The sequence below is a fragment of the Trachemys scripta genome, chromosome 8 (genome assembly GCF_013100865.1).
Source record: "Trachemys scripta elegans isolate TJP31775 chromosome 8, CAS_Tse_1.0, whole genome shotgun sequence".
Lineage (NCBI taxonomy): Eukaryota > Metazoa > Chordata > Testudines > Emydidae > Trachemys > Trachemys scripta.
The window spans coordinates 36,477,656-36,502,083 of NC_048305.1; the positions used below are offsets into that span (position 1 = coordinate 36,477,656).

At 35.9% G+C, this 24,428-nt stretch overlaps 1 protein-coding gene across 15 annotated transcripts in view; it reads left to right on the forward strand.

Annotated features, from left to right (window-relative positions):
• Positions 1-24,428, forward strand: part of LOC117881771 (ankyrin repeat and KH domain-containing protein 1) — a 192,066-nt gene that overhangs the window by 124,648 nt on the left and 42,990 nt on the right. For 12 of the 15 annotated variants that reach the window (XM_034779435.1, XM_034779438.1, XM_034779441.1 and 9 more), the window contains 3 exons: positions 146-289; positions 1,859-1,961; positions 15,371-16,117. In XM_034779435.1, coding sequence (XP_034635326.1) covers positions 146-289; positions 1,859-1,961; positions 15,371-16,117 — 994 coding nt within the window. The remainder of the gene's footprint in view (positions 1-145; positions 290-1,858; positions 1,962-15,370; positions 16,118-24,428) is intronic. The other 3 variants (XM_034779447.1, XM_034779448.1, XM_034779451.1) reach the window with 1 other exon arrangement.

Genomic DNA, 24,428 nt, shown 5'->3' on the forward strand with positions numbered 1-24,428 from the left:
CTGCAGAGTTGACTTTGATTAAAAGGCAAGGCTGGACAATTTTAAACTTAATTTCACAGAAAAAATCTCTTCTTTTTTATATATCACAGAGGCTAAAAGAACTCCCCTTACTGTTGCATTTTCTGTCTCCAAACTCTCACCCCAGGATGGCTCAACGATGCTCATTGAAGCTGCCAAGGGTGGACATACAAATGTTGTTTCTTACTTACTGGATTACCCAAACAATGTTCTCTCAGTTCCTACTGCAGACATGTCTCAGCTCACACCACCTTCTCAGGATCAGTCTCAGGTAAGATATAAAAGTATAATTAAACATACATTTCCACAACAGAAAATAAAACTTTCTAGTAATTTTTTCTTTTAACATTTAATAAATGCAAACAAAGTTTAGTTGAAGTAAAATAAAGATCAGTGACATTGATTTTTCTACGTTACATGTTTAGAAACGCTTATCGAAGGGGGGCACGAATGAAGCTTTGTTTACCTAGGAGTTCCTGAAAAATACACATGTATATTGTCCATCTTACTTTTAATAATTTCTGTTCCCTAATAAGCCAGTCCACATACAGCATTTCTAAGCGACTGTTGCACTTGATTGAAGTTACTCAGCCTTTACCCTCTTGCCTCAGCACTGCTAAAGCCACGTGATAATACACTGGAAACACTGATGCTTGTTTTCCTTAAGTATTGGTATCTTGTGTGAAGTGAAAGGCAGCTTATTTCATGTACCTGGGATTTTCAAAGTGGCCCAAGGGAACTAGATTTTCAGTGGGAGTTGGCCACCAAACTCCCTAAGAATCTTTGGAAAACCCCAGTCTACAAAGAGAACCAAGAATTAGTTGATAGAATACAGTTAGGAAAATAAAAGATGCAGATAAAATGTAGTTATATTCAGAGTTTAAAAAGCTGCATATATAATGTCTAGGCTAATACTGTGTTCTCAGTACTTCCAAAAACTGGCAAGCTAACATGAAGTAGTTTAAAAGGCAAGAGTTTTTATTTGAAGAAAGCCACCCAAGTGCTGTGACTGCACTGGTTACTACATATACAAGTACACTGTATGATGAAGTTTCACTGAGCAATGTCTGCCCTCAGTAATGACTCTCATATTAAGTGGAGGTGGTCACTTTATAAAATTTGATAGCTTCTATTTAAAAAAAAAAAAAATTCCCAACAGTGTTGGCAGGATCTAATAGGCCAGTAAAGTACTACTTTGGACCAACAAGTGAAGAATTACAACTCCAATTGGAAATATTGTGTAGCAGTTCCTTACTAAAACAACAAGGAGTCTGGTGGCACCTTAAAGACTAACAGATTTATTTGGGCATAAGCTTTCGTGAGTAAAAACCTCACTTCTTCGGATGCATCAGTTCCTTACTGTTTTTCACATGCCCTCTTTCCTGCATATGATTTGAAAAGGAGGTAACTAATGAAATTCTGATCTGTGGGCTTGTACTGGATACAAGCTATCTGTGTGCCTAATTTCCTAACCTTTTTTGGGGCTACTGGGGCCTTTATACTTCTCAAAATCCTTGGGACTCCCCAACTCATGAGGCAGTTTATTTCCCATCTTTCTGGGTATGAAATATTGGATAGGACAAGAACAAGTAAATGCAGTTACTTAACCACTTTGGAGGTAGAAGAGGGGAAAGAGTATGGTAACTTTGCAGTTTGTATATTAAAGATGAAACATGTTACTTTTGGAAGTTGGTATGTTAAGGGATAACATGCAGTGCACAGTTAGAGGCTGAGTGGAAGGGAATGTGGTGCAAACAGATGTGCTTCTGGATTAATTTATGAAACTCTTATCCATTGAAAACTAAAACTGAGACAAGTTCTTTCTGAGTTGATTTTTTAGGTTCCACGTGTACCAATGCATGCACTTGCCATGGTTGTACCTCCCCAGGAACCTGATAGAGCTCCTCAAGAGAATTCTCCTCCACTCTTGGGAGTACAGAAAGGTCAGTATGTGGCCACTTGAAAGTATCTTGTTTTAGCATCTTGCAGGATTGAGGGAAGCTTTATTATAGTACTTCTGAAACTAATGTATAGGTCAGTCCTCACTTCATCAATCCTTAAACACTTGTAATACAGGTGTAGTTCTACCGGGAGCATAACGTTCTCTGTAATGTGTAATTCATATTTATTATTTCATTGTGTAGTATAGAACATTAACATTGGTTACTGATCACGCTTATTGAAAAAATTACTTGAAGAAAATGATCAATTATTGAATTTCCATTTGAACAGTTTATTAGTGTGGGTGCGACTTAACAAAGACTACTGTACACTGATCATTCTAAATTAGTTGTAATTCTTCTCCATATACTCATTGCATCAGCCCATTTTCTGTTTAAACTAGTGACATGAGTTATGTATTGCCAAAACAATTAACTGCAAAGCTACTTGTAGGAGATTCCTGATAATGCCCAGTTTAAGTTACGGTTATGTCAGGGTTTTCATCATAAGCAACTCTAAACTCATTTTCACAAAGAAAATGGTATTTTCAATAGCTAAATGGCAAATTTCATGGGTCATCCTTTTGGAAATGGATTCTGCATTGAGATCTTTGTTTCTGTTAAGCTAGTTCAGTGAGAGAAAAGCATCTCTTGTGGAGAGCTCCAGATGGAGGTTCTTCAGGCCTAATAGCTCTAGAGTTATTTTTTTGGGGAGGTAGGGGGAGTTTGGGAAAGGATTTTAAAATATCAAAATAGGAATGCTAAAGTTGCAGTAGATGGGAATCATATTGACTAGGCATTAGTCTTGTTTAATTTTTGAGTGTAAGAAGGAGCTCAGTACCCTAATGACAGATACAACACATGAAACTTGACTAGAATAAAACTGTGAAAACTAAGATTGAATATGCCACCCTAATTCTCCATTCTGTGCAAATGTGATATGTATTGATTATCTTTATATAACATTATTTCTCAAATACAACTTATCATAGTGTTTTTTTCCTACTACTTTAGACATATGTATAGCAGATCTGGCCTAGTGGATTGAGACCAGACTGGGATTCAGGAGACCTGGGTTTTCTTCCCAGCTTTGCCACTGGCATGTTGGGTGACTTTGGGCAAGTCATGTCCCCTCTCTGTGACTCAGTTTCACCATCTGTAAAATAGGGACCTCCTTTGTAAAGCACTTTAAGATCTGATGATGAAAAGCACAGTATAAGAGCTAGGAGGCATTATCCTTACTATTTACGATGTCTGAGTCTATAAGTATGTACTGGCATAGATAAATTTACAGCTAAATTAAGTATTAATGATCAGTGGTACTTCAGTGATAAATATTTCTCTAAAAACATCACCAATCCTCTTAACTGGCATATGGAAACACATTTTTGCATCTGATGGAGAGTTTGGTTTCATTTTAATTATCTGAGAAATTTAAATACATTGATAATATACTGATTCAGAGCAGTACTATATAGGCTTCACTTCTCTGCACAACCTTTATAAACGAAATTTGGATGCAATTTGAGTATAGGTCACATGAGAAAATAAAAATTAGTTATGCTCATACAAAACATGGTGGGAGGCGGGGGAGGAGAAGCATATTGTCAATGCATCTCAAGTATTTCTCTGAGCAGCAGCAGCATGTTGCTGGGATTGCTGTTCAGAAGTGTATTGGTCCCTAAAAGAAAACCTGCAATTTTTAGAGAAATACTTCATAGGTTCTGATTAAACTAAAGTACATAATATCTTTGAGGAGAAAATATACTTTAAAATGAACATAGCATGTGTAACCTCTTAGGTGTATTTAAGGTTGTAGAAAAAAATATTTTGTGTTAAATAAGTGGTATGTGGTCATATAAATAGGCTATCCTGCATATATACAGTATTTAGCTCTTGTATAGCAGGGTAGAGTAAGAGTTGTGTATTAATCTATAACATTTAACTTCCTAACTTTTGACAGATATGTAACGTTAATGTTACATTTACATTTTTTGTGTGTGTGGATTCTTTTGCTGGGGGGCAGGCAGTGCATTTGTAGTAAAGGGTACAATCAGAGGCATACTCATTATTCCTGTGAAGAAAAATCAAGTCAAGCTTTTAGGTCACAACATTCACTTGCAATAGGAAAATACTTTTTTATCCAAAAAGCTTTGACCAGGTCTCTAACAAGGTTTACACAAACTCTAAACCAGCTACTTCAAAATGAGAGGGGTGTGGTTTTTCTCATTTGTATATCTACTAACTCCAGGTCTACGCATTTTTTAGAATCAATGTATTAAACTTTTGCAGCAAATATAATAACAACACTTTTCATAATGAGGAGTTAGTAAATTAAATGTTGAACTAGTGAAATCAAATTATTCATTGTCTTTTAGGCTTGAAGTGGACTCTTACTAGGAGTAAGAGTTAAAAAGCAGTTTGATTTAGGTCTCAATGGCAGATTACTAGGTTAGAGATGTAGGAGAAGAGTAAGGTTTAGCATGTAGTAACCATTGTATAATTAAATTATTTTGACAAATATCAAATTGTAACAGCAATAATTAGGAGAAAATTAACACAGGTGAAAAAAGTGAGAACTGGCAAAAAAGGAAATAGCATACTTATCTGAACATTTTCCATGTCAGGGTAGAAACTTGATGAGCAAGAATGTAAAGAATAATCTAGTGGAGTAAAAAGGAAGGGTCCACAATCTTCAGAGGAGTACCTGCTATAGCTTTAAATAGATATGGTGATAGGTGCATTAGAAATATTTAGATCAATTTTTTGAGAACTAATTAAGGTTACGGTCAAAAATTAGTTATAAGCCCTATTTTCATCCCTTTTAAGTTTTGAAGAGGAAATATTTGGGACTGAATTTTTATAGGTGGTATTGAGCTGAAAGACAATCATTTTTACTTAGTTTGAAGAAAGCATTAGAAATCAAAGAATTTGGGAAAAATTACATATTACTACTTTTAGTCTCTTTGGGTGTCTATTACTCATCTAATTTACCCACATAAAACTTGAACTGCAATTTTTAATTCCTGGTGCAAAGGAGCCATTTCAAATGTTGAAGTACAAGAGTTTCTGTGAGCTGTAGTACATTGGTTGATGTCTGCCACTGTCCTCAACCGTATGGAATGAGAACTGCATAGTGGTAATAAGCAATACTGACACAACCAGAGGAGGTTTTCCTTTAGCTACAGTGGTGGGGACTGTACATCTGGAGTTGAAGGACCCACACTGTAACCATGTATCATCTTAAGTCATCACTGGCCATGGTGTATGGTGCAGTGATGACTGTGAAATCCTAGGTGGTCATGGATCTGTTACACAATGAATGGCAGGCTATGCATGTGGTGATGATGCAGAATTGTAGTAACTTGCTATGCTGCCCTCTGGACTAGTCTTGCAAAATTGTCATGAATGTTTATCTGGCTGATAAACTATCGACTCTAATTCTGACTTTGATGGAAAAAATAACTAGTTTCTTCCCTCATCAAAAAATACTGTCCTGCAGTAAGGAGGCAGATAAAATTTGGCCAGGCTGACCTAATGGGGGATCTTTTAATAGTCTTTAACAGTAGTTTATTTAGTACCTTTTAATAAACAACTGTTTTCCTGACACAGTGTCAGGATTAAGTCTACTAGATATTCCGTTTTAGCCCAGAAAACTTTCCATTCATTCCCCTGCAAATGTAACCTATTAGTCTCATTATACATGTACTGTCGTATAGTCTGCACCAGCTGTCCATCCCCAGCAGATGTAATTTTCAACCTCACAATATATGCACCTAAGCCTCCTTTCGTTATTTTAAGTGCACACTTTTTAAAACAAAGGTAATTTCCTCTCTTCCCACTTGCAAAAAAGTTAATTTAATGTTAAATTATTGCCACTTTATAAAAAGCTGTCAGAGGATGCTATAGTTCAAAAAAATCCTAGCAAAATTTAGAAAAAGATACAAAGCTGTCAATTTGATCATTAGTCTGTTAGTTAATTTATAAATGCAACCTAATGTTTGAGAAAGGGACCTTTAAATTCTCTTTTGTACTTTAAATATTATTCATAGAACAAAAATATGCTAAGTTAATTTTCCATGGAATATAGTCCATGAACGTCACCCTTTATAGATTTTCAAATTTTAATTTAAAAATGTAAATTATGATTTTTTTTTTAAACGATACACCAAGAATATGTACATGTAGTTCTTGGAAAAGCAAATTTCTTAGCTTTAAAAAAAATGAAAATATTTCAATTCACTGTAGTACTAAACATTTTTTTAAAGTTATTAATAAATTTGAAATTAAATTATATTTTTGAATTTGAATTGGCAACTATGTAGGCTTTTGCTAAGTAAAAGTTCCACTTTATAAATATGTAGTTTGGAATTATTGCAGTTACAAATTGTTTGTCAATATTAATATTAAACTGAGAATATCCAGACTTATCAGTGTTTTATCACTATCCTATTGTTTTTTGAGATGGGAAATGGTTTAGCAACTTTCACTGGATTCTCATATGCTCTTGATCAGTGAGAATAGGAGGGGGACAGCAGAATGCTGTATAAGACAAGTAGTCTTCCACCAACGTTTCTGTATTAAATTAGAGGAATGCTACAAACAGCTATAGCAATGTATATTCTCTCTTCCTGAAGCTACATGCCACTAGCAGATACTAAGTTTTTGAAAGTCAAGAAATTGAGCTGAAGCTACATATATATCTATACTTTGACCACTATCTGCTTTTCTTTCCCGGAGACAGCTTCACATCCATGCACTGTAAAATCATCAAGAGTTCTTTATAAGCCTCTTATCCTCATACTGTGCTAACCATCCAACCCTGTATGCAGGCCTTCCCAGCCAGAATCTCCTCTGATTTATTCTCCTATTGCAGTGGAGTTACACTAGTATCTCCTCTTTTACATTGCACAGAGATCTATCTAATCCATCCACAATCCCAGTGTAGTTGAGACCACCATTTTGACAACTTACATTTTACATATAGTCCATCATCATTCATCCCAATTCTCAATACCAACAGAGGCAACAACTTACACTTTTATTTGCACTCCATAGATGCTAGAAATACCACTATTCTTAGCTCAATTGCCTTTTTGTTTGAGACCACACCAACCACATATAAGCTAGATATTCACCCTTGTCCCATCCACTGTGTGCATACTAGTCATAGATCCAGTGTCCTCACGTATTAAAACAAGTTGGCAGGGGTCTAGCCTGTTTAGTTCACATAGGCATCCGGAGAAGTAATATATTTGGTAGGCAAAATATTGTATGACTGCCACCTTAAATTACCTTCCATTTGGCTTTAAATACATGTTGATCAGAATTATTCAGCTTTAACACTTTAAAAGTGAGTTAGAAAAATATCTATTTTTTTGTGTCCAGCTAATCTTTCGTTGCCAAAAGTAAACACACATACTTGTTACTAATGTACAGAGTAGAACCTATAGTTTATAGATTCCAGGTTTATAAATAAAAGAATTAATTTAGGAAAATAATCAGAGTAAAGAAACGAAGAAGGAGACTGACAAGTTTTTTTATATATTTATAAGCAAAACTACATTGTAATTTAAATTCTGTAGTCAATTCTATTACATTTGTGTAATTGGTAAATTACTAGTATGCATTTTGTGGGGGTCTCACTGGCGTAACAATTAAGAGTGAAAGATAAGCCCATCAAAATACACAACTAACTGGGATAAAATGTTTGACAGTTTTGTCTCCCTCTGTGGTAAGGGATCAAGGATATAGGTGAGAGTAGTATATTAGTTAGGAGCTCTATGTGGAAAAATTGTGTAGGCTCTTAACCATTTTTCTGTTCACTATATTTCTGAAAATTTGCCAAAGGTGTCCATGTAGCTAAGTAATTTGTACTGTATATTTTGACACAAGTGTAATTGGTCCAATTCCATTATCACCATGACTTTGAGCTGAGTTCCTTAATAAACTGAACCTCAGCATTATGTGGGATTTTCATAAGTGCTCCGTTTTGGCCTCCCTCTGTTTTCTTTTAAGTCAGTGAGAGTTTTATCACTGAAGTCAATGGGCACAGAGTCCGGCAAGTGCTGAGTGCATTTGAAAATCCAACCCTAAACCTTGGAGACTTTGAATCAGACTAGATTTTTAAATCTTGCAAAATCAGAGGACGGATATCAGAGGCTATTCTGTGAAGAAGCCATTAAATAAATTTTTAAAATAATAAACTATGGTTTTATGCCCTCTGAAGTCTGGTCATGCTGAGAAATGGACTGAATCTGACTCTTTATCCTTCTGTAATTATGTTCTAGTTAATATTGAGCATCTAGATGGTACAGGGATTGACAGTGTATAAATGCAAACATTGTCCAGTAGGTATTTGATCCAGTGAGGAAATATTTCTTAGAGGGTATTTTGTCATTCATGCTGGGTTGAGTTCTGATTTATGCAATGATTTCAGTAAGTCAGTAGAAAACTAGCTAGAGTTTTTGGAAATCTGTCTTTAACTGCTGTTAATTGGATGGGTGGAAACAAAATCCCAGAATCTTTTGAAACTCAGCAGTTGGTCTTCTAACTTCTGACTTGCTTAAGGGCAAAGTGATGTTGCACAAGGCTGCCAAGTTGAGAGCTGATCTGGAATATGAACAGATTAGCTAGAAATTACACTTCAATCCCAGGCTATCCCTCTAAAATGACTGATCTTTATAAAGTTAGACAGATAATAGAAACCCAGCCTTTTAGCACTAAGGCAAAAATTCTTGTTCTAGAGCAGTGGTTTTTAAACTGGGTATCTGGATCAAAGATGTTTGTGACACAATGGTGAAGAGTAAAGCATTACACTCTAAAGCATTTTTTTTGACCAACTAAAATTTCAATCTTACTGTGTCAGATGTTTCTTTGGGGGTAAATATTACCGTGCTCAAACTTACAGATGTTACCAGGGTCCCTGCTATTTCTGTAAAACACTAGGCTGCTATTTAGGTAAGCAAAAAATACAAATCTTAGAGATGTCATTAATATTCCAAAAATCTCTCTCAAAAAATGGAGATGGTTCTAGAGCTTGGACTTTGAAACAGCAGCATGGGGAGAGATCTATCATCCATTGTAAAAGGAGACAAATTGATTTCTCTGGGCTTATCTACACTTACAACACGCAACGCTGCTGTAGCGCTTACTGAAGATGCTACCTACGTTGACCGGAGAGCTTCTCCTGACAGCATAGGTACTCCACCTCGTGAGAGGCAGTAGCTATATCAATGAGAGAAGCTCTCCTGTCCACATAGTGCTGTCTATAACAGAAGTTAGGTCGGTATAACTTTGTCACTCAAAGTGAAGTTTGTAGTGTAGACCACGGCTCAATGTAGGGAATGGCATACAGATCAGAAGTCAGAATTTCAGGAATTTGCCATTAGTCAGGCATGAAACAATAGGGATGGAAGATTGTCCTGAATTTCTTGATGGAAATCAAGTCTGTGAAGACAGCATCCATGTTTTGCACCAATTTATGTTTGGAGTGTTGAGCTGTAGGAAATCTGTAAAAGAATTGCAAGCTAAATGAGAGGAGAGAGGGATATAAATGAGTTTCAGAACAGTCAAGGTATTGTGTTCAATGCTTTGGAGTTGTAAGGTAGATTTATATACCTGGGAGATCTGGGGGTAAAACCAAACAGGTTACTTATGAGTAAATAAGATTTAAATAAAGGAAATAAAGAGTTGGTAAGGAGTACTCTATCAGTTTGAATTCCAGTTTGGGATATATTGAGTTTGGGGGAAATAACATAAGATCTGGGATTTGAAGCAAGTAAAAGTTAAGGCAAGGGCTGAAGCAATGACTTTTGTATCCTTTGCATACAAGTGGTAATCAAAGTTGAATTCTCGAAGAATAGGTTCAAGAGTGGGATGTGGGGTAGGACTGGGTCCTGGAGAAAACCGTAGTGAGGAAAGGTCTAAGTAGTGTAGAGCAAATGATGTTACCAGTTGCAAAAAAGAAACTAGCAAATAGTTAGGCATCCTTTTTTTAAATATTTATTCTTCTGTTGCTTTTCTTACTTCCACTTTCTTACTATTTGAGCATGTAGACTGAGCAACTTTCTCCCATGTCACTTGAGATTACCTAATAGTCATTGACATTTTTGTGTAGCAACGATTGGGATTTCAGTGGCCCGGAACCTTAGTTCCATGCTAAACAAATCTTGTAAAGAGCAACCGAAAACAGTTGCTGGGGAGATGAGATTTTTTAAAATTTTCCCAACTTTCTCTTTGCAGCAGATGTTGCAGTGCTGACTTTACAAATTATATTGGTAGTACTAAAGTCAGTCTTGTGTTACTATCTATATTGCATCATAGTCTGACTATAAAGTCAGATCTCAGATGCACAAGTGTGGACACTTATCAGATTACAGCTGTTCTTAGTATGCATATTTTTAAAATAACTTACAATGACTGATATTGTAAAACTAAAAAAATAGCAATATAAATATAAGTTTTTATAATATGGGAATAAAATTTACAAGTAAGGGATCATGCAAACAAATTACCCCAATTATAGTGACTGTGCTAACTAACCTTTAAAATTCTAATGATTTTATTCAAATAATTAAACAATACAACACATTAATGCAACTTAAATAAGGCACTTTGAGTACTTAAGTCGTTCTTTGTGATATGAATAAACTGTTGCACAATTATTACTTGGGTTTTGTTTTTACAGCCATGAATTAGCATACATAGTGTGTGTTCAAAATTGTAACCACTCTTGTTCAGCAACCCGTCATACGAATCTGCATGTTAAAGCTTCCCAAATAAATTGACATTAACCAATTGAATTTTTATTACTCTTTGTACCAAGGTGTCAGATGTCCACTGATGTCTGTTAAAAATTAATCTTAAAAAGGAAAAGAAAATTTTAAAGGCTTGTCTTAATTTTAGATTGCCTGGTATTTGAGGTTTAAGCCCTGTTGAATCTGTATTTCAGGAGTCAAAGTGTGTAACATTGCCTTGATTTTAGGCATCTACTATATGGGTAGGTGCAATGGGTTTAGTTATATACCAAGGAGATCTGAAAATCTGCTTATTTCAAATGTGATTTCTTTGAATGAAGACTTCCTCCCTCAGTCCATCTCTTTCTTTCATTTGATGCTGTAGTGTTAATGTTACATTTGATATCCGAGTCTTAAATAATGGCATTGTCACAAGTATAACTGAATGTGGCCTCCTGTAGAACTTCATTCTGGGAACCATGAAATCCATCATAACTTTGACCATTTGGGCTCTGCTGTTAGGAGCAAACACTTATGGCTGTGCTCAACTGATACAGTTTGTAGAACTTTGCAGTCAGGTCTCTTAAAGTGTGAAGTGAATTTTAGATTATCCCAGAAAAACAAATTTTAGATACTAATTTTTAAATATTTGAAGATTATAGTTACTAACAAGAACACTATTTTGATTTACAATGTAAATTTTCAGTCTTGATAAACACGCTTAAGGTTCAAACACTAATTTTCATTCTTCCCTCTTACCCCCCTCCTATCATTGACAAGATTACAGGCACTGATCTTTACTGTCCTGGAGGAAGTTTTGTAATGTCCTGAAAACTGAACCCGCCCACTAATTAGAGACTGATGACTAAACACCTCCATGCTCTCAGAATTGCTGGTGGAAAATATGTATCTCATTACCCTCCACATATTGTCCACAATACAATGCCCAGATCTGTCCAACAGCATACTGTGAGCTGGATTCATCTTCCCTGTAATGGTTAGAGACTGGATGCTCTGGATTCAGGCCACAGATCAGTTTTTCCCGTATTCTCCTTGCACAGATTTAAAGGACTCTATACACATTGCAGGATGGGCCTAAGAGCCTCCTATACCTGATATAAACCAGAAGGGTCAGGTCTTTGTACAAGACTATACTAATGCTGTTAGAATCCATGTATTTTTAGAATCTTTTCATGTGAGGCTTGTTTTCTCCACGAGTAGGCGGATAAAGTTAATATTGATGTTAACCTTAACTGTTTCCAGATTTTATGATCTGGTTTTGTTAAACTGCAACTTCACTTTCCTGAGGGGATAGCATTAGCTATCGGGGAGAGGCTGTCTGAGCCCCCTTTCTAGAAAAATCCAGAGAGGACAATAAAATAATCTTGGGAATAATGAGGAGGCAGCTCAGCATCTAATACCTTTAGTTTCTCAGCAAGAGACTTCAAGGAAAAAGATTCTTGTGGGGCTAGATTTATTAAACCTTCATCAGAGTAACATCTTAATTTGACAAAGTTGATGACTGACAACAAATTTGATATTTTCTTTCCTTATTCCTGTATGTATTTTAATCACAATACAAGAAATAACTTTAAATATATCTTCAGTGACCATAAATATAACTTCTGGGTTAGTATAGCTAGAAAACTTAAAGGTACCAAAGTTTAAGAATATTTTAAAATTAATTGATCCTTCTGTACAACCTTAAAGGTATACTGCAGTGCAAAACCAAAAACTGAGTTAAACACATTTCTGTGCTAAGTGTCCCCACTAACCAACCCAAATTAAGTTTTTTCTAACTCTTTATAAGATTTTCCACTTCATTGAATTTCTCTTGGTACTTCTGATTCAGTGAATATAACAGAGTAGAACATTGGGGCTAGGAATTTGCTATTGCTATCAATTTTATTTGGAAAGCACTCAAATATGATGGTAATAGTACAAAACCCTAGGATGGGTGGAACATCACAGATAGTAGGAGGCTTACTGGGATTTGTGCTATCTGAGAATGATGCATGCCGGGGTATATCCAAGAAGTCAGGAAACATTGAAAATTTCAAATGAGGAAATAGTTTATTTTTCAAGTTGGGTAAAATTTATTTCCATTCCCAAAGAGTCAGGCTAGTGGAGGCACTGAGCACACAGAGTTTGGGTTTGTTTACACTTCAGACTCTACAGATGTGCCGCTTTAACACTTCAGTATAGACACTAACTGTGCCAATGGGAGAGGTTCTCCAGTTGGCATAGGTAATCCACTTCCCAAGAGGCAGTAGCTTCATTGATGGAAGAATTCTTCCATTGACCTATCACTGTCTACATAGGGGGGTTAAGTTGGCTTAACTACATTGCCCAGGAGTGTTGATTTTTCACACTCCTGAGTGATGTAGCTGGGTTGACCTTGTGTAGCCCAGGGTTTGAACACTTTTTTTAATTTTTGCCCTTCATTTGACCTGTAATTCTACTTTGACTGGGAATCTTCTTAGTTGAAAAAGAAAAATGTCTATCTTTTTTCCTCAATAAGTTCTTCAAAGAAGAGCAAAGGAAAAAAACCTTGTAAATACGCCATATATATTCATTATTTGAATCCCTTTTGATATTGTAAAATTTATTGTACAGGCAAGCTAGTTATATTTAAAAAAAAAAACTATACTATTTGAAACTACAGGCAGGCAAAGATGAACTACTGGGGAAAGCATGTAGGTACTGAAGTTCTGCTAAGCAGGAGCCTAGACTGCACTATATATGATTTACACTCAATAAGGATTGCTCCATATTGCTCTGGCTGCTAGAGTCCTATTAGGCATTATATATGATTTGCCCCATATGGTGGTGCCTAATAGGACTCTAGCAGCCAGAGTAATATGGAGCAATCCTTAGGCTGCTCAAAGTTGCATCTGGGGCAGTTCCAGCCAAGGATCAGGGGAAGCTAAAAGGTGGCAGGTGAGGATTCAGCCTGATGCTTCCAGAAGCAAGAGAAATACAGAAAAGAGTGCTGAATGTTTTTTCTTTTGTACAGCCTTTTAATACATTTCTGTGTGGATCAGCATTATTAATTCTGAATTTTGCTTGCTTTTGATTTTCACCTTAATATCTTGCTTTCTGCTTTAATGTCAGGTAAAACTTCTCCTTGGATTTGGTAAAGTGCCTTGCTTAAAACAATTGATGTTAAATACATGTATTCATCATGAAATCTAGATGACTGAGCAATTCAGCTGGTTTTCTTAAAATGATTCGATATCTTTATGCAGCTATGATTTGTATAGTGAAGCTGAGTTTTTCTTCAACTATATTCTGATCCGGGTAATTTGATTCTTAAATAACCATGGCTAAAACTATAATTTGTATTATTTTTTAGGTTTCAGAGTAGCAGCCGTGTTAGTCTGTATCTGCAAAAAGAACAGGAGTACTTGTGGCACCTTAGAGACTAACAGATTTATTAGAGCATAAGCTTTCGTGGACTACAGCCCACTTCTTCGGATGCATCCGAAGAAGTGGGCTGTAGTCCACGAAAGCTTATGCTCTAATAAATCTGTTAGTCTCTAAGGTGCCACAAGTACTCCTATTATTTTTTAAACTCCAACTTTTGATGGAGAATTAGGGTTAGCCTGTGTGTAATTTTTCAAGTATTAGCTCTTTAATTAAAACAACTATTTTATTTTTTCAATATATTAAATTACTATTACTATGAAAATTGGTGTCTGATAAAGTAAGCTAAAAGCTTTTCTCCCCTTTTAATTTTTTCATATTAACATTACATTTGGTATCTAAACACTTAGTAGATTTATTCTTGTGAGCCTGCTCAGTTGGAACTATCAGGTATCAGTGTACAATTTTTGCTGTTTCTCAAACTGAGGCTTGCCTTCTTGAGGGCTGTGATTGCTTGTAAGCACACACGGAGGTGTGGATAAGGGGGAGGGGTATTTATTTCTTGCTAGATTGGTTTTGAAGAGGGATTTTTAAATTCTTAACATTGACCAGAGCTGCACCTGTGGTGGTCTCTCCTTGGAGAAGATCAAGCAAGAAATAGGTTAATTTTTCTTCTTTCCATATTCTTACAAATAAATGTCCATACTTAATTAAAAATAAGTGCAGGTGATTTGGTTTTGGTTTTTTATGTTTACATTGCCAGGATTCTGATATTTGAACCAAAGGGAGGAATACTATAGCATTTTGGGGCATCTGGTCTAGAAATGAAATACCCATGCATTGTAAAGTTTGTTTCCCTTCAGTATGGACAGCCTTGTTCTTTAACTTCGCTTTTGAAAGTTAGGTCTGTGTAAAAGGGTTTGTCCTGTTGCTGGGTTTATTTTGCTAATTTTTTTCTTATTAGAGCAAATTTACTCAAACCATTCAGTCAGTAAATTACTAAAACAGCCATGTTCTGCATCCTCTGATTTGATTTCCGTGATGTCCATTGTCATGAGTATGAGAGGGCATTTTAAGCTTAAAATAGCTGTATTACAAGGGACAATTAGGATCAGCATTTAAAATTCCAGTTATATTTGGCTTGTGCCAGCTACCTAATATGGAGTGTAGGCTTTAAAAATCTAGTTCATCTTAATATGGTTTGACAGATGTGCAGTTTTAGTTGCAAAGTTTGGGGTTGGGAGAGAGGGGAGGTGTGGGATGGCAACTTCAGCATGGCATTTTTTCAAACATTTTTCATGTGCTTAGGTACATCCAAGCAGAAGTCAAGTTCCCTGCAGGTAGCAGATCAGGACCTACTGCCACCTTTTCACCCATACCAGCCTTTGGAATGCATAGTAGAAGAGACTGAAGGCAAGCTGAATGAACTTGGACAAAGAATTAGTGCTATTGAAAAAGCACAACTTAAATCATTGGAATTAATTCAAGGTGAACCTTTGAATAAAGATAAGATTGAAGAACTTAAAAAGAACAGAGAAGAACAAGTACAGAAGAAGAAGAAAATATTGAAGGAGCTGCAGAAGGTGGAAAGGCAGTTGCAGATGAAAACACAGCAGCAGTTTACCAAAGAATATTTGGAGACCAAAGGTCAGACAGAGACACCACTTCCCCTGCAGCAGCAGTGCCCACACACAGGTGTCTTCCCAGAAGTGGAAGGAGATGAGGGTCTACCAGAGGAAAACTTTTCAGAGTTACCTCAGGTTGACACAATCTTGTCTAAAGATGATGAACAACAATCTTCACCACCTGCTGAACAAATAGAGTTTGTCCCTATCCAGGCATTGTCAACACCGCAATGTAATTTTTCCAGTAACTTAGGTTATAATGGGACAGATTCTCTTGACCTTCAGAAAGTATTAGGTAATCAGCAAAATGTAGGACAGCAGCAGCAAATTGCTGGACATGGGCAGGGGCTGTTAGTTCAAGAACCAGACGGATTAATGGTTGCCACTCCAGCACAGACGCTTACCGACACTCTTGATGACCTAATAGCAGGTGGGTTAAGAAATATACATATTTTTGCATTAACTTGTGTGCTCAATTTCCCTTTCTCTCCTCCCCTCCAAAAAGACATCTTGCGGTTTTCCAATTTGGGAATACTTGCTTAAGAATATTTAATTTCTTATTAGTGCTATTAATCTTTAGACACTTCCAAATTCTAACATGAGTTTTTTTCCTGATCTGTTTTGCCAAATTGCTGAAGAAAGTGCTAGACTTCCTTTTATTGGAGACCTATTATAGCAGCCCCTGTGGCCTCATCTTTTTTATGATACTTTAAGGAAATCTTGTTGTGAGCAATTAGAAGTTGCCATTAGGAAACCTGAAAATGACTAGTTTTGTTTAAGTCTTCTATAGAATTTTGCATATAACCCTACGTGGATTTACTCAGTGTGGCAGTTGTCTCCGATGAAGTATGAAAACATTTTTTGTCACTTGTACTGACAAATGTACCACTATCCTTTCTGCTGGAAGCATTGATACAGTTTAAACACAGTCTAGACTCTAAATATAGATGCAAGACCATCTGTCCCTTTAGTGCTTATTTATAAAATTGACTCATGTTTTCAGAATAAATTCTAAACATCAGTTGTTAAAGTAATATGATTACTGTTTTACAAAATTTAAAATGTGGCACGCTTTAAGGGATCAAATGGTGGTGGACCCACAGGATCAATATGCTACATTGGCTGTCTGGATGAAAAGCAAAAATCAAAACATTCCTGGCCTTGCCAATAAGTGTATGAAGATACAAGTAGAGATGAATCAAGGTTTCCCCCACATAAGGTTACACTTGCTAGCCACATTCTGGAAAGAGGTATCATCTTTGTGGAGTTCGCTTCAGGTATCTAGCTGAGATTTCTATTTTTTGGTGGAGGTGTGAAAGATCTAAATGTGTAGCCACAATTGTATTCATGGGCAGGTCAGTCCTGACTGTCCTGCTTTTAGTTTGTTTGTTTGGTTTTTTTTATCCAGCATCTCTCTCACCTCTTCTCAACTACTTTCGTCTGTCCCTTAGTCTTTATTCTCCTGTCTCTTTTCCTCTTCAGTTAGTCACTGCCCTATCCTCTTAATTTCATCTCAAGCTTTTCAGAAATGTCAAATAAGACTTTTTGCTAAGTCTCACAGGAACCTCCAAACTAGTAACTTGCCGAAGCTGAGTACATGTATCGGGATGGACAGCAATTTTGCAGTCTTCCCTCAAGCCCTATTGGATACTGTGGGATAGTTGTGATAAGTGTTACAAGATCAACTTCCTCCAGATGGTGATGTATAACTTCATTCAGAGAAACTCTCTAGTATGTGAGGGAGAGAGGAATGTAGGTCCTGCTTTCTGACATTTTTGTCGTCCCTTGTTACCCCAAGTCATGTTTCTGCAGAGCATTAGAGAGGAGTTAATTTACTTTTTAACAGGAGAAAACCTGGATTATTCTTAAATGTTCGTACTGAAAATCTATTTCGAAACTTCAGAGTACAGTGAGGAAAATCTTGCGTTTAATATATGTGATTTACAAGAGCTGAATTTTGGGGTTGGATATTATTGCTATAACATGTTCTGTATGTATGTCTACCACAAATCTCTAAATGGATCATACAATGTACATTTAAATTGCTAGTAGTCACATTTTAAATCACTAGCTATATGGTCTTTATTTATATATAATGTAACTGCAGTAGCAAAAGGAGGACTTGCAGTGATCAACTCAGTAATAGAATGGAATCTAGCTGGTTTTTATATCAACGTTATTTTGTGTATCTTACATAAAATGTAACTAAATTTCAAAAAAGTTATACCATAAATAGTGTAGTCTTTTAATAGTGAGTTTTGTACTTACATTTCCTAAATTTAGTTAGCTTGAAAGTGAAATATGAAACATACGAAATGTTTACTATTTAAAAACCTCAACTTATTTATATGACAAAGATCTAATGGATATTTTATGTCTAACTGAAAACCCTGTCATTATGTTCAGAATGTGCAGTATTTAACAAAGTGACCATACATATCCTACTTATTATCCATTAATATCATAAAACTGATTTACTACAGTCTAACCAATTAAGAATTTTTCTTAATGAACATTTTTTCTATACAAGTGAAGTTTTTACTTGTATTTCTTTAGATATTGTTAGTGCTAGTTAAATTTAGTAAAGTGCCACAACTATGTACTGTATCTTAATAATATATTTCCAATAATACAACCATGAGTGGACTTTAGAAATCCCAGCTACATATGTTGTTGCTACTGGTAGTAACTGAAATTATTGTTGCTCCACAAACATGTATTTTCTCCTGATTTTCATAAATGTAAGTTAAACTTCCTGAAGATGATCAAGAGAGATTTTAGTTACTTTGCTCTAGTTATCAAGAATCAATATTGTGACACATCTTTTAGTAGATTAAACCCTCAAAGTCATGGGCTCACATCTTAACATGAAGTTACATGCATTTATTTAAAAATCTGCAAAGCATTTTAAAACATGTGTTCACCCTAATTTCACATTTTATCCATATTCAAGGTGCTCTTGAACACTGCACCCTGGCAAGTTTGAAGATCAGATTACGGTGCTGTTTTATATGGAAGTTGTTTTGCAGTAGAAAATATGGAAATCAAGAAGTCTTGTATACATAAACCACATTAACAGATGTTTATGTGTAATGGCAATTGCTACCAAGTTCAGTGTTTCTTGAAAGCCTCTTAAAAAAAAAAAAAAAAAGTGTCTTGGGGAAATCTCCCATGATTACACTACCCCTTGTAGAACTGCACCAATGATAGCAACTGTGGAAGCATTAGTGTAGAAAGGGCTTCAACATTTTTACCACTCTGTATGGTAACCCAACTCAAAGCAGGTCTAGTTGACACACTAGTAAAAATACTGGCAGCGACTGGTGCCCTGATTATACTAATGCTTCCACTGTCACCAGTGCAACAGTGGCAAACTTCTCAAAGGTCCTGTTTAGACAAGGCCTAAGTATTGTAGCATGAACTTCCTTGAATCTCTCCCTCTCTCCAAGGAGTGTCTTCATTGAGTAATTTAGTTATTAAATGTCATTGAAATTCTTATCATTATTGGCCAGCCTGGTAGTTTAGTGCATCAACTAAATGGAACAGGAGTACTTGTGGCACCTAAAGGGAGGAACTACTGAGATTCATAGGGCAGCTGGTGTTAGGGGAGGTTTTGAGTTGTAACTTGGAGTTGGAGGTCTAAATTTCCCTGATTACAAATTTAATAGTTAAAGCTACCCACTCTGTGTATTCACCTTAATGAATTCTGTGATCTTGCATACCATCTGTGCTGTAGTAATTAAGCAGAATTTGGAAAGTTAAGATGAATTCATAAACTCAGAATGAATGCAGTTGCATTATCCTTAATCATAAAGTATAAACTGAATTTTTTAAATAGCTTTATAGAAAGCACACATCTAATTCTGAATCCTTTCACTGATTCTTGCAGGGTTTAATTGGATTTTATAAAGGTGAATTAAACTACTACACACTGAAGAACTGTAAAATATTAAGAATTAGTGCTTATTGCATCTTCTGAGACTTGATATGTGAACATAGGTTGACACAATTTTCAGATTTCATTGTACATTACTCCACTGCAGTACAAATTTGGTATACAAGAGGTTACATGCTATGTAATTTGGGTTTTTTTTGTAGTTCATATTGCATGCATACATGGGTAGGTTTCTCAATTAGCCACATTAAGTTCAAAGCTTTTTGTTGACTTCCTTGGGACAATGATGCATCCATTCGTTGCTAGTTTCTGTGTATTATCCAATATACTAATATTGCTCTGTCAGTTTGTGCTGGTCAGTCACCCTTTTCATTCAAAATACAGACTTTTTGCACCTTGCTTCTGTCTGGAATTCTTTCCCTAGAGAGATTTGATTGGTGGACTGAATCTGAATTTATAAATGTAAACTTTCAGTTTACTGAATGCTTGTGCAGTAACTCTGCAATCTTTTTTTTGGCTCTGAAATCCATGCTTGTGAAATGATTCCACAAAATTGACGTGTTAATTTTTATTTCTTGAATCATTGTTAAAGATGACTTCTAGGCTACTGCATTATGAAATACATAACCATTTGGAATAATGCTGGTCACCGGTGTAATCCAAAGTGGGAAATGTTGAAGCATAATGTGAAAAGTAACAATTGTATACAAACACACTCCTGTTTAAAATAACACTGGTTAAATGTGGTTCAATCTGAACCTAGCAGACAGACTGTCATTCATTTTAAAAGATTAATAGGTCACAATGTGGTGGTTGATTGCTTATAATAGGATTTTAAAATAATGTGGGTTTTTTTTAATTCCAGGGAAAGTTCTTATAAAAGAGACTAGACAATACTGAAATACTACAAATTTACATTCATGGGGAAAAAAACAAAGAAAATGGATCTACATTATTAGTCATATTGTCTATAGATACCGATCTTATTGCCAACTATCTTTATTACAGTAATATGAGGTATATTTAGTAGTTCATAAGTATAGCAGTTGGAGTCTAATTTTACCTTCATACTACAACTGTCAGATCAGCCACAATCTCTCTGTGCCTTAGCTCCTTTTAATGCTTAAAACGTACTATGAACCTGGCATTTTGTTCAAGATCATCACACCAGTTGTTCCTAGTCTGATTCCCTGTAATTGGTTTTCCCAAATTAAAAAATACCAGTAATATCTTTAATGCTGTGTAGGATTGTTTACTACAATTTATTAGTGAAGATTAAAGAAAATACATTTTGTAAAAGTTTTGGGCCTTCATAAACTTACGAATATCTAAATGAAGGCCTACAATCAGAAATGTCATTTAAACTTCAGACTTATTCAGGCAGCAAGCTTATTGAATATGTTGTAAATAACAGTACAAGTTGAACCTCTCTAATCTGGCACTCTCTGGTCCGGCAACATCTGTGGTCCGGCATGATTTTATTTTATGTTTTTTATGCTTTATCTACTTATTTCCTTGTGCCAATACAGAAAAATTGTGTAACAACACTAACACTTTGTTATGAAGAGAGCCAGTAAGCCTTGACTAGACGGCATTGCAAGCGTTGTTCCGCTTATTCGCCTTGGCGAGATAAAAATAAAGAGAAACCCAATCACTACAATATTGACCTCCCGTGCTTCGGCAAATTCTCTGGTTTGGCACCAGTCAGATCCCGAGAGTACCGAACCAGAGAGGTTCAACCTATATTCTATAAAAGTATTATCAGTATGTTTTGTAGGGAAGGATCTAAAATCAGTGCAGTCACAAAATAAGTATTATATAAAGCCTAAATTGCATGAGGTGAAACTCTTAATTATTTTTAATTATATATAGATCACTATATTTAGTTAATCTATATACCTCCTAATGAAATGATAGAAGTGTATCTAATCCTCTAAAGTAAATCGTGTTCCTATATGTCTATGTTTTGGAAGTAAAGCAGCAAACTTGGCTTCCATGTCACTATGAGTTTGTGTGTTTGTGCTATTGCCCAGCACCCTGTAACTTTCCATTTCATAATGGAACATAATACCTACTCCAACTGAATCATGCACATTTTCCCAGAGGCCTGTTAAAGATCTGTTAAAACAGATTTTTTGGGGGGTGACCCTTACTCTCATGGTTCAGTACCAGACAAGTTTACTAAAGTGCATCAGTATAGAGCTCTTTCAAGTTTCCTGTTCCATTCATCAGGGACTAAAGATACCAGGGCTACTTTTTGTAATGCTAGGAGTTTGCCCCAGTGTCCTTGAACAAAATCTCCCTTCCCCCCATTGTTCAATATTCTGGGCTCCACTGAGTTTGTTGCCCTCCCATTTTGGAGGTTGATGTACTTCAGTGGTGCTGTGTAGTTGAAGTGATTTTTGCATTCTTCAAGAGTATGTTGAAAATATACATTTTTGTGAGGTTATAAACTGGGTTAGAAGTTATCCAGAAAACTGACTCTTTTCTGCTTAGGAAATGCCACCAAGAACGGAAGAATTTTTCTTTCTGCTCTTGTTCCTCAGTGTAGCAAAGATTTCCCTTAGCTTATAGTTGTATTTATTTTTTTTTAAAAAGATGCCACTAAATCTGTTTTATCCCATCTGAGCATCTGTTTTGCAGAATTCCACTTGATCTTTTGCCTCTAATCCCATTATCTTTTGCCATAGCAATGTAGTTTAAGATTCACATCATCTTTTTAATTTTTGTACAGTGTGCTGCTCCTTTACATATTATCTTAATACCTTTACTGCAAAGCTGTGCCACAAGTGATAGCCAAAATGGATATAGTGCTACATGTTCATATCACTATTCCTCTGGAACACTGTAGTTTATCTAATACCATAGGTTAGAACCACACTAGGATTTAAGTATCAGGGGGTAGGATTTAGTCATTTGAAAATTGCCTTGAACTTTCTGTAGCAAATTGCTAAAATAATTCTTGGGAAGTCTAATAAGGGACATAAATGACTCCTTAAGCAAGTGTTCCTTTTAGTTCAATTGATTTTGGACTTTAAAAAGAAAATGATGAACTGCTCTCTCATTCCTGCAAAATCCTGATTTGGAAGCCAGGTATGGTATGGCCAATCTTTGAGAATGAGTTTCCATGCTCTGCAAGTGAGACCAATAGCTGACCTGCTTTTCTATGGTAATGTCTACAACACTGAACATATTTGACTCTGGGTGTAATATCCATACTAGCTTAGTTAAATCTGGTCCCATACAAAATATTTTGTTAAGATGTGTTGAGAAATACTTGTGGTATGATGGTCCTTCTTTAAAACCTGTAATTGAATATAAAATTTGGCCTTAACAAGCCTACTAATTGCTATTAACATATGTTTGCTATTCAGTGAACTACATTATCTTCAGGATACAATCTTCATAGAGAGGTTATTCTTGAAAGAGTCATATTACATTAACAGTTCTTATTGGTCAAATATCAGGTTTGGCAACCAGCCAACAAATGGGCATCACAACAGGCGTCCAAAAAGTTACAGGAATCTAAAATTTTGCAAATAGTAGTTGCCTTTTAGCAGTTATTGGGGAGGAAATCAATTATATCAGATACTGTTACAATCTTGGTGGTTAGAGTTGACTTGGAACCAGTATACAGAGTTTCCATTAATGCACAGAGTTTAACAGCTTTTGTCCTCTGAAGAGATTCAGTCCTGGTCATTTGATTTTTAGATTTTGGTGGATTTAAATTAAGGTTAAATGTAATCTATTACTCAGGAGTCTTAAAAACAAATTAAATGTCTGAAGTACATTCCTCTGTGCTTTTTCCTTTTTTCTCCCCCCCCCCCCCCCAAAAAAAAAGTTCAAAAATACCTCTTCAGAAGGATGCTATTAGCTTATATTAGGGAAAAATCAGTCCTTAGGTGGATGATTTAGTGTCTTACTGTTTAGTATTTTGGAAAATATTTTTAAATCCACTTAACTTTAGCACTTAATAGTGCTTTGAACATGTAGAGCAGGGGTCGGCAGCCTTTCATAAGTGGTGTGCCGAGTCTTCATTTATTCACTCTAATTTAAGGTTTTGTGTGCCAGTAATACATTTAAGTTTTTAGAAGGTCTCTTTGTATAAGTCTATAATTTATGACTAAACTATTGTATGTAAAGTAAATAAGGTTTTTAAAATGTTTAAGAAGTTTCATTTAAAATTAAATTAAAATACAGAGCCCCCCAGACCGGTGGCCAGGACCTGGGCAGTGTGAGTGCATAGGTTGCCTACCCCTGATGTAGAGGATTCATTAATGTAAAATACTGCTTAACACCCTGCTGAGGTAGGTAAGTATTAATGCAGGGGTTCTCAAACTGGGGGTCGGGACCCCTGAGGGGGTCATGAGGTTATTACATGGGGGGGGGGGGGCCGCAAGCTGTTAGTCTCCACCCCAAAGCCCACTTTGCCTCCAGCATTTATAATAGTGTTAAATTAAAAACACTTTTTTTATATTTATAAGGGGGGTCGCACTCAGAGGCTTGCTATGTGAAAGGGATCACTAGTACAAAAGTTTGAGAACCACTGTATTAATGCAAATTACGTAGATGAAGCATAAGACCTTTGTATCTGGAAACTCATAATACAAACCTGGTGTGTTCACAAGGTGCTTTGCTTTTGAGGCGAAGTGAACTCCACTTGAGTCCAGGTATAATACACTGCTGCGTTTACACTGTAACTAAACTTCATTGCTCACCTTTGACTTGTGCACCGAAATGTGAGTCCTAACACTAAACTGCCTTTGGGACTGTAACTGAAAACTTCCATCTCAAAGGCTTGATTTTTATTTTTTTAAACAAGTTACCCTGGCTTTAAGAACTCTGG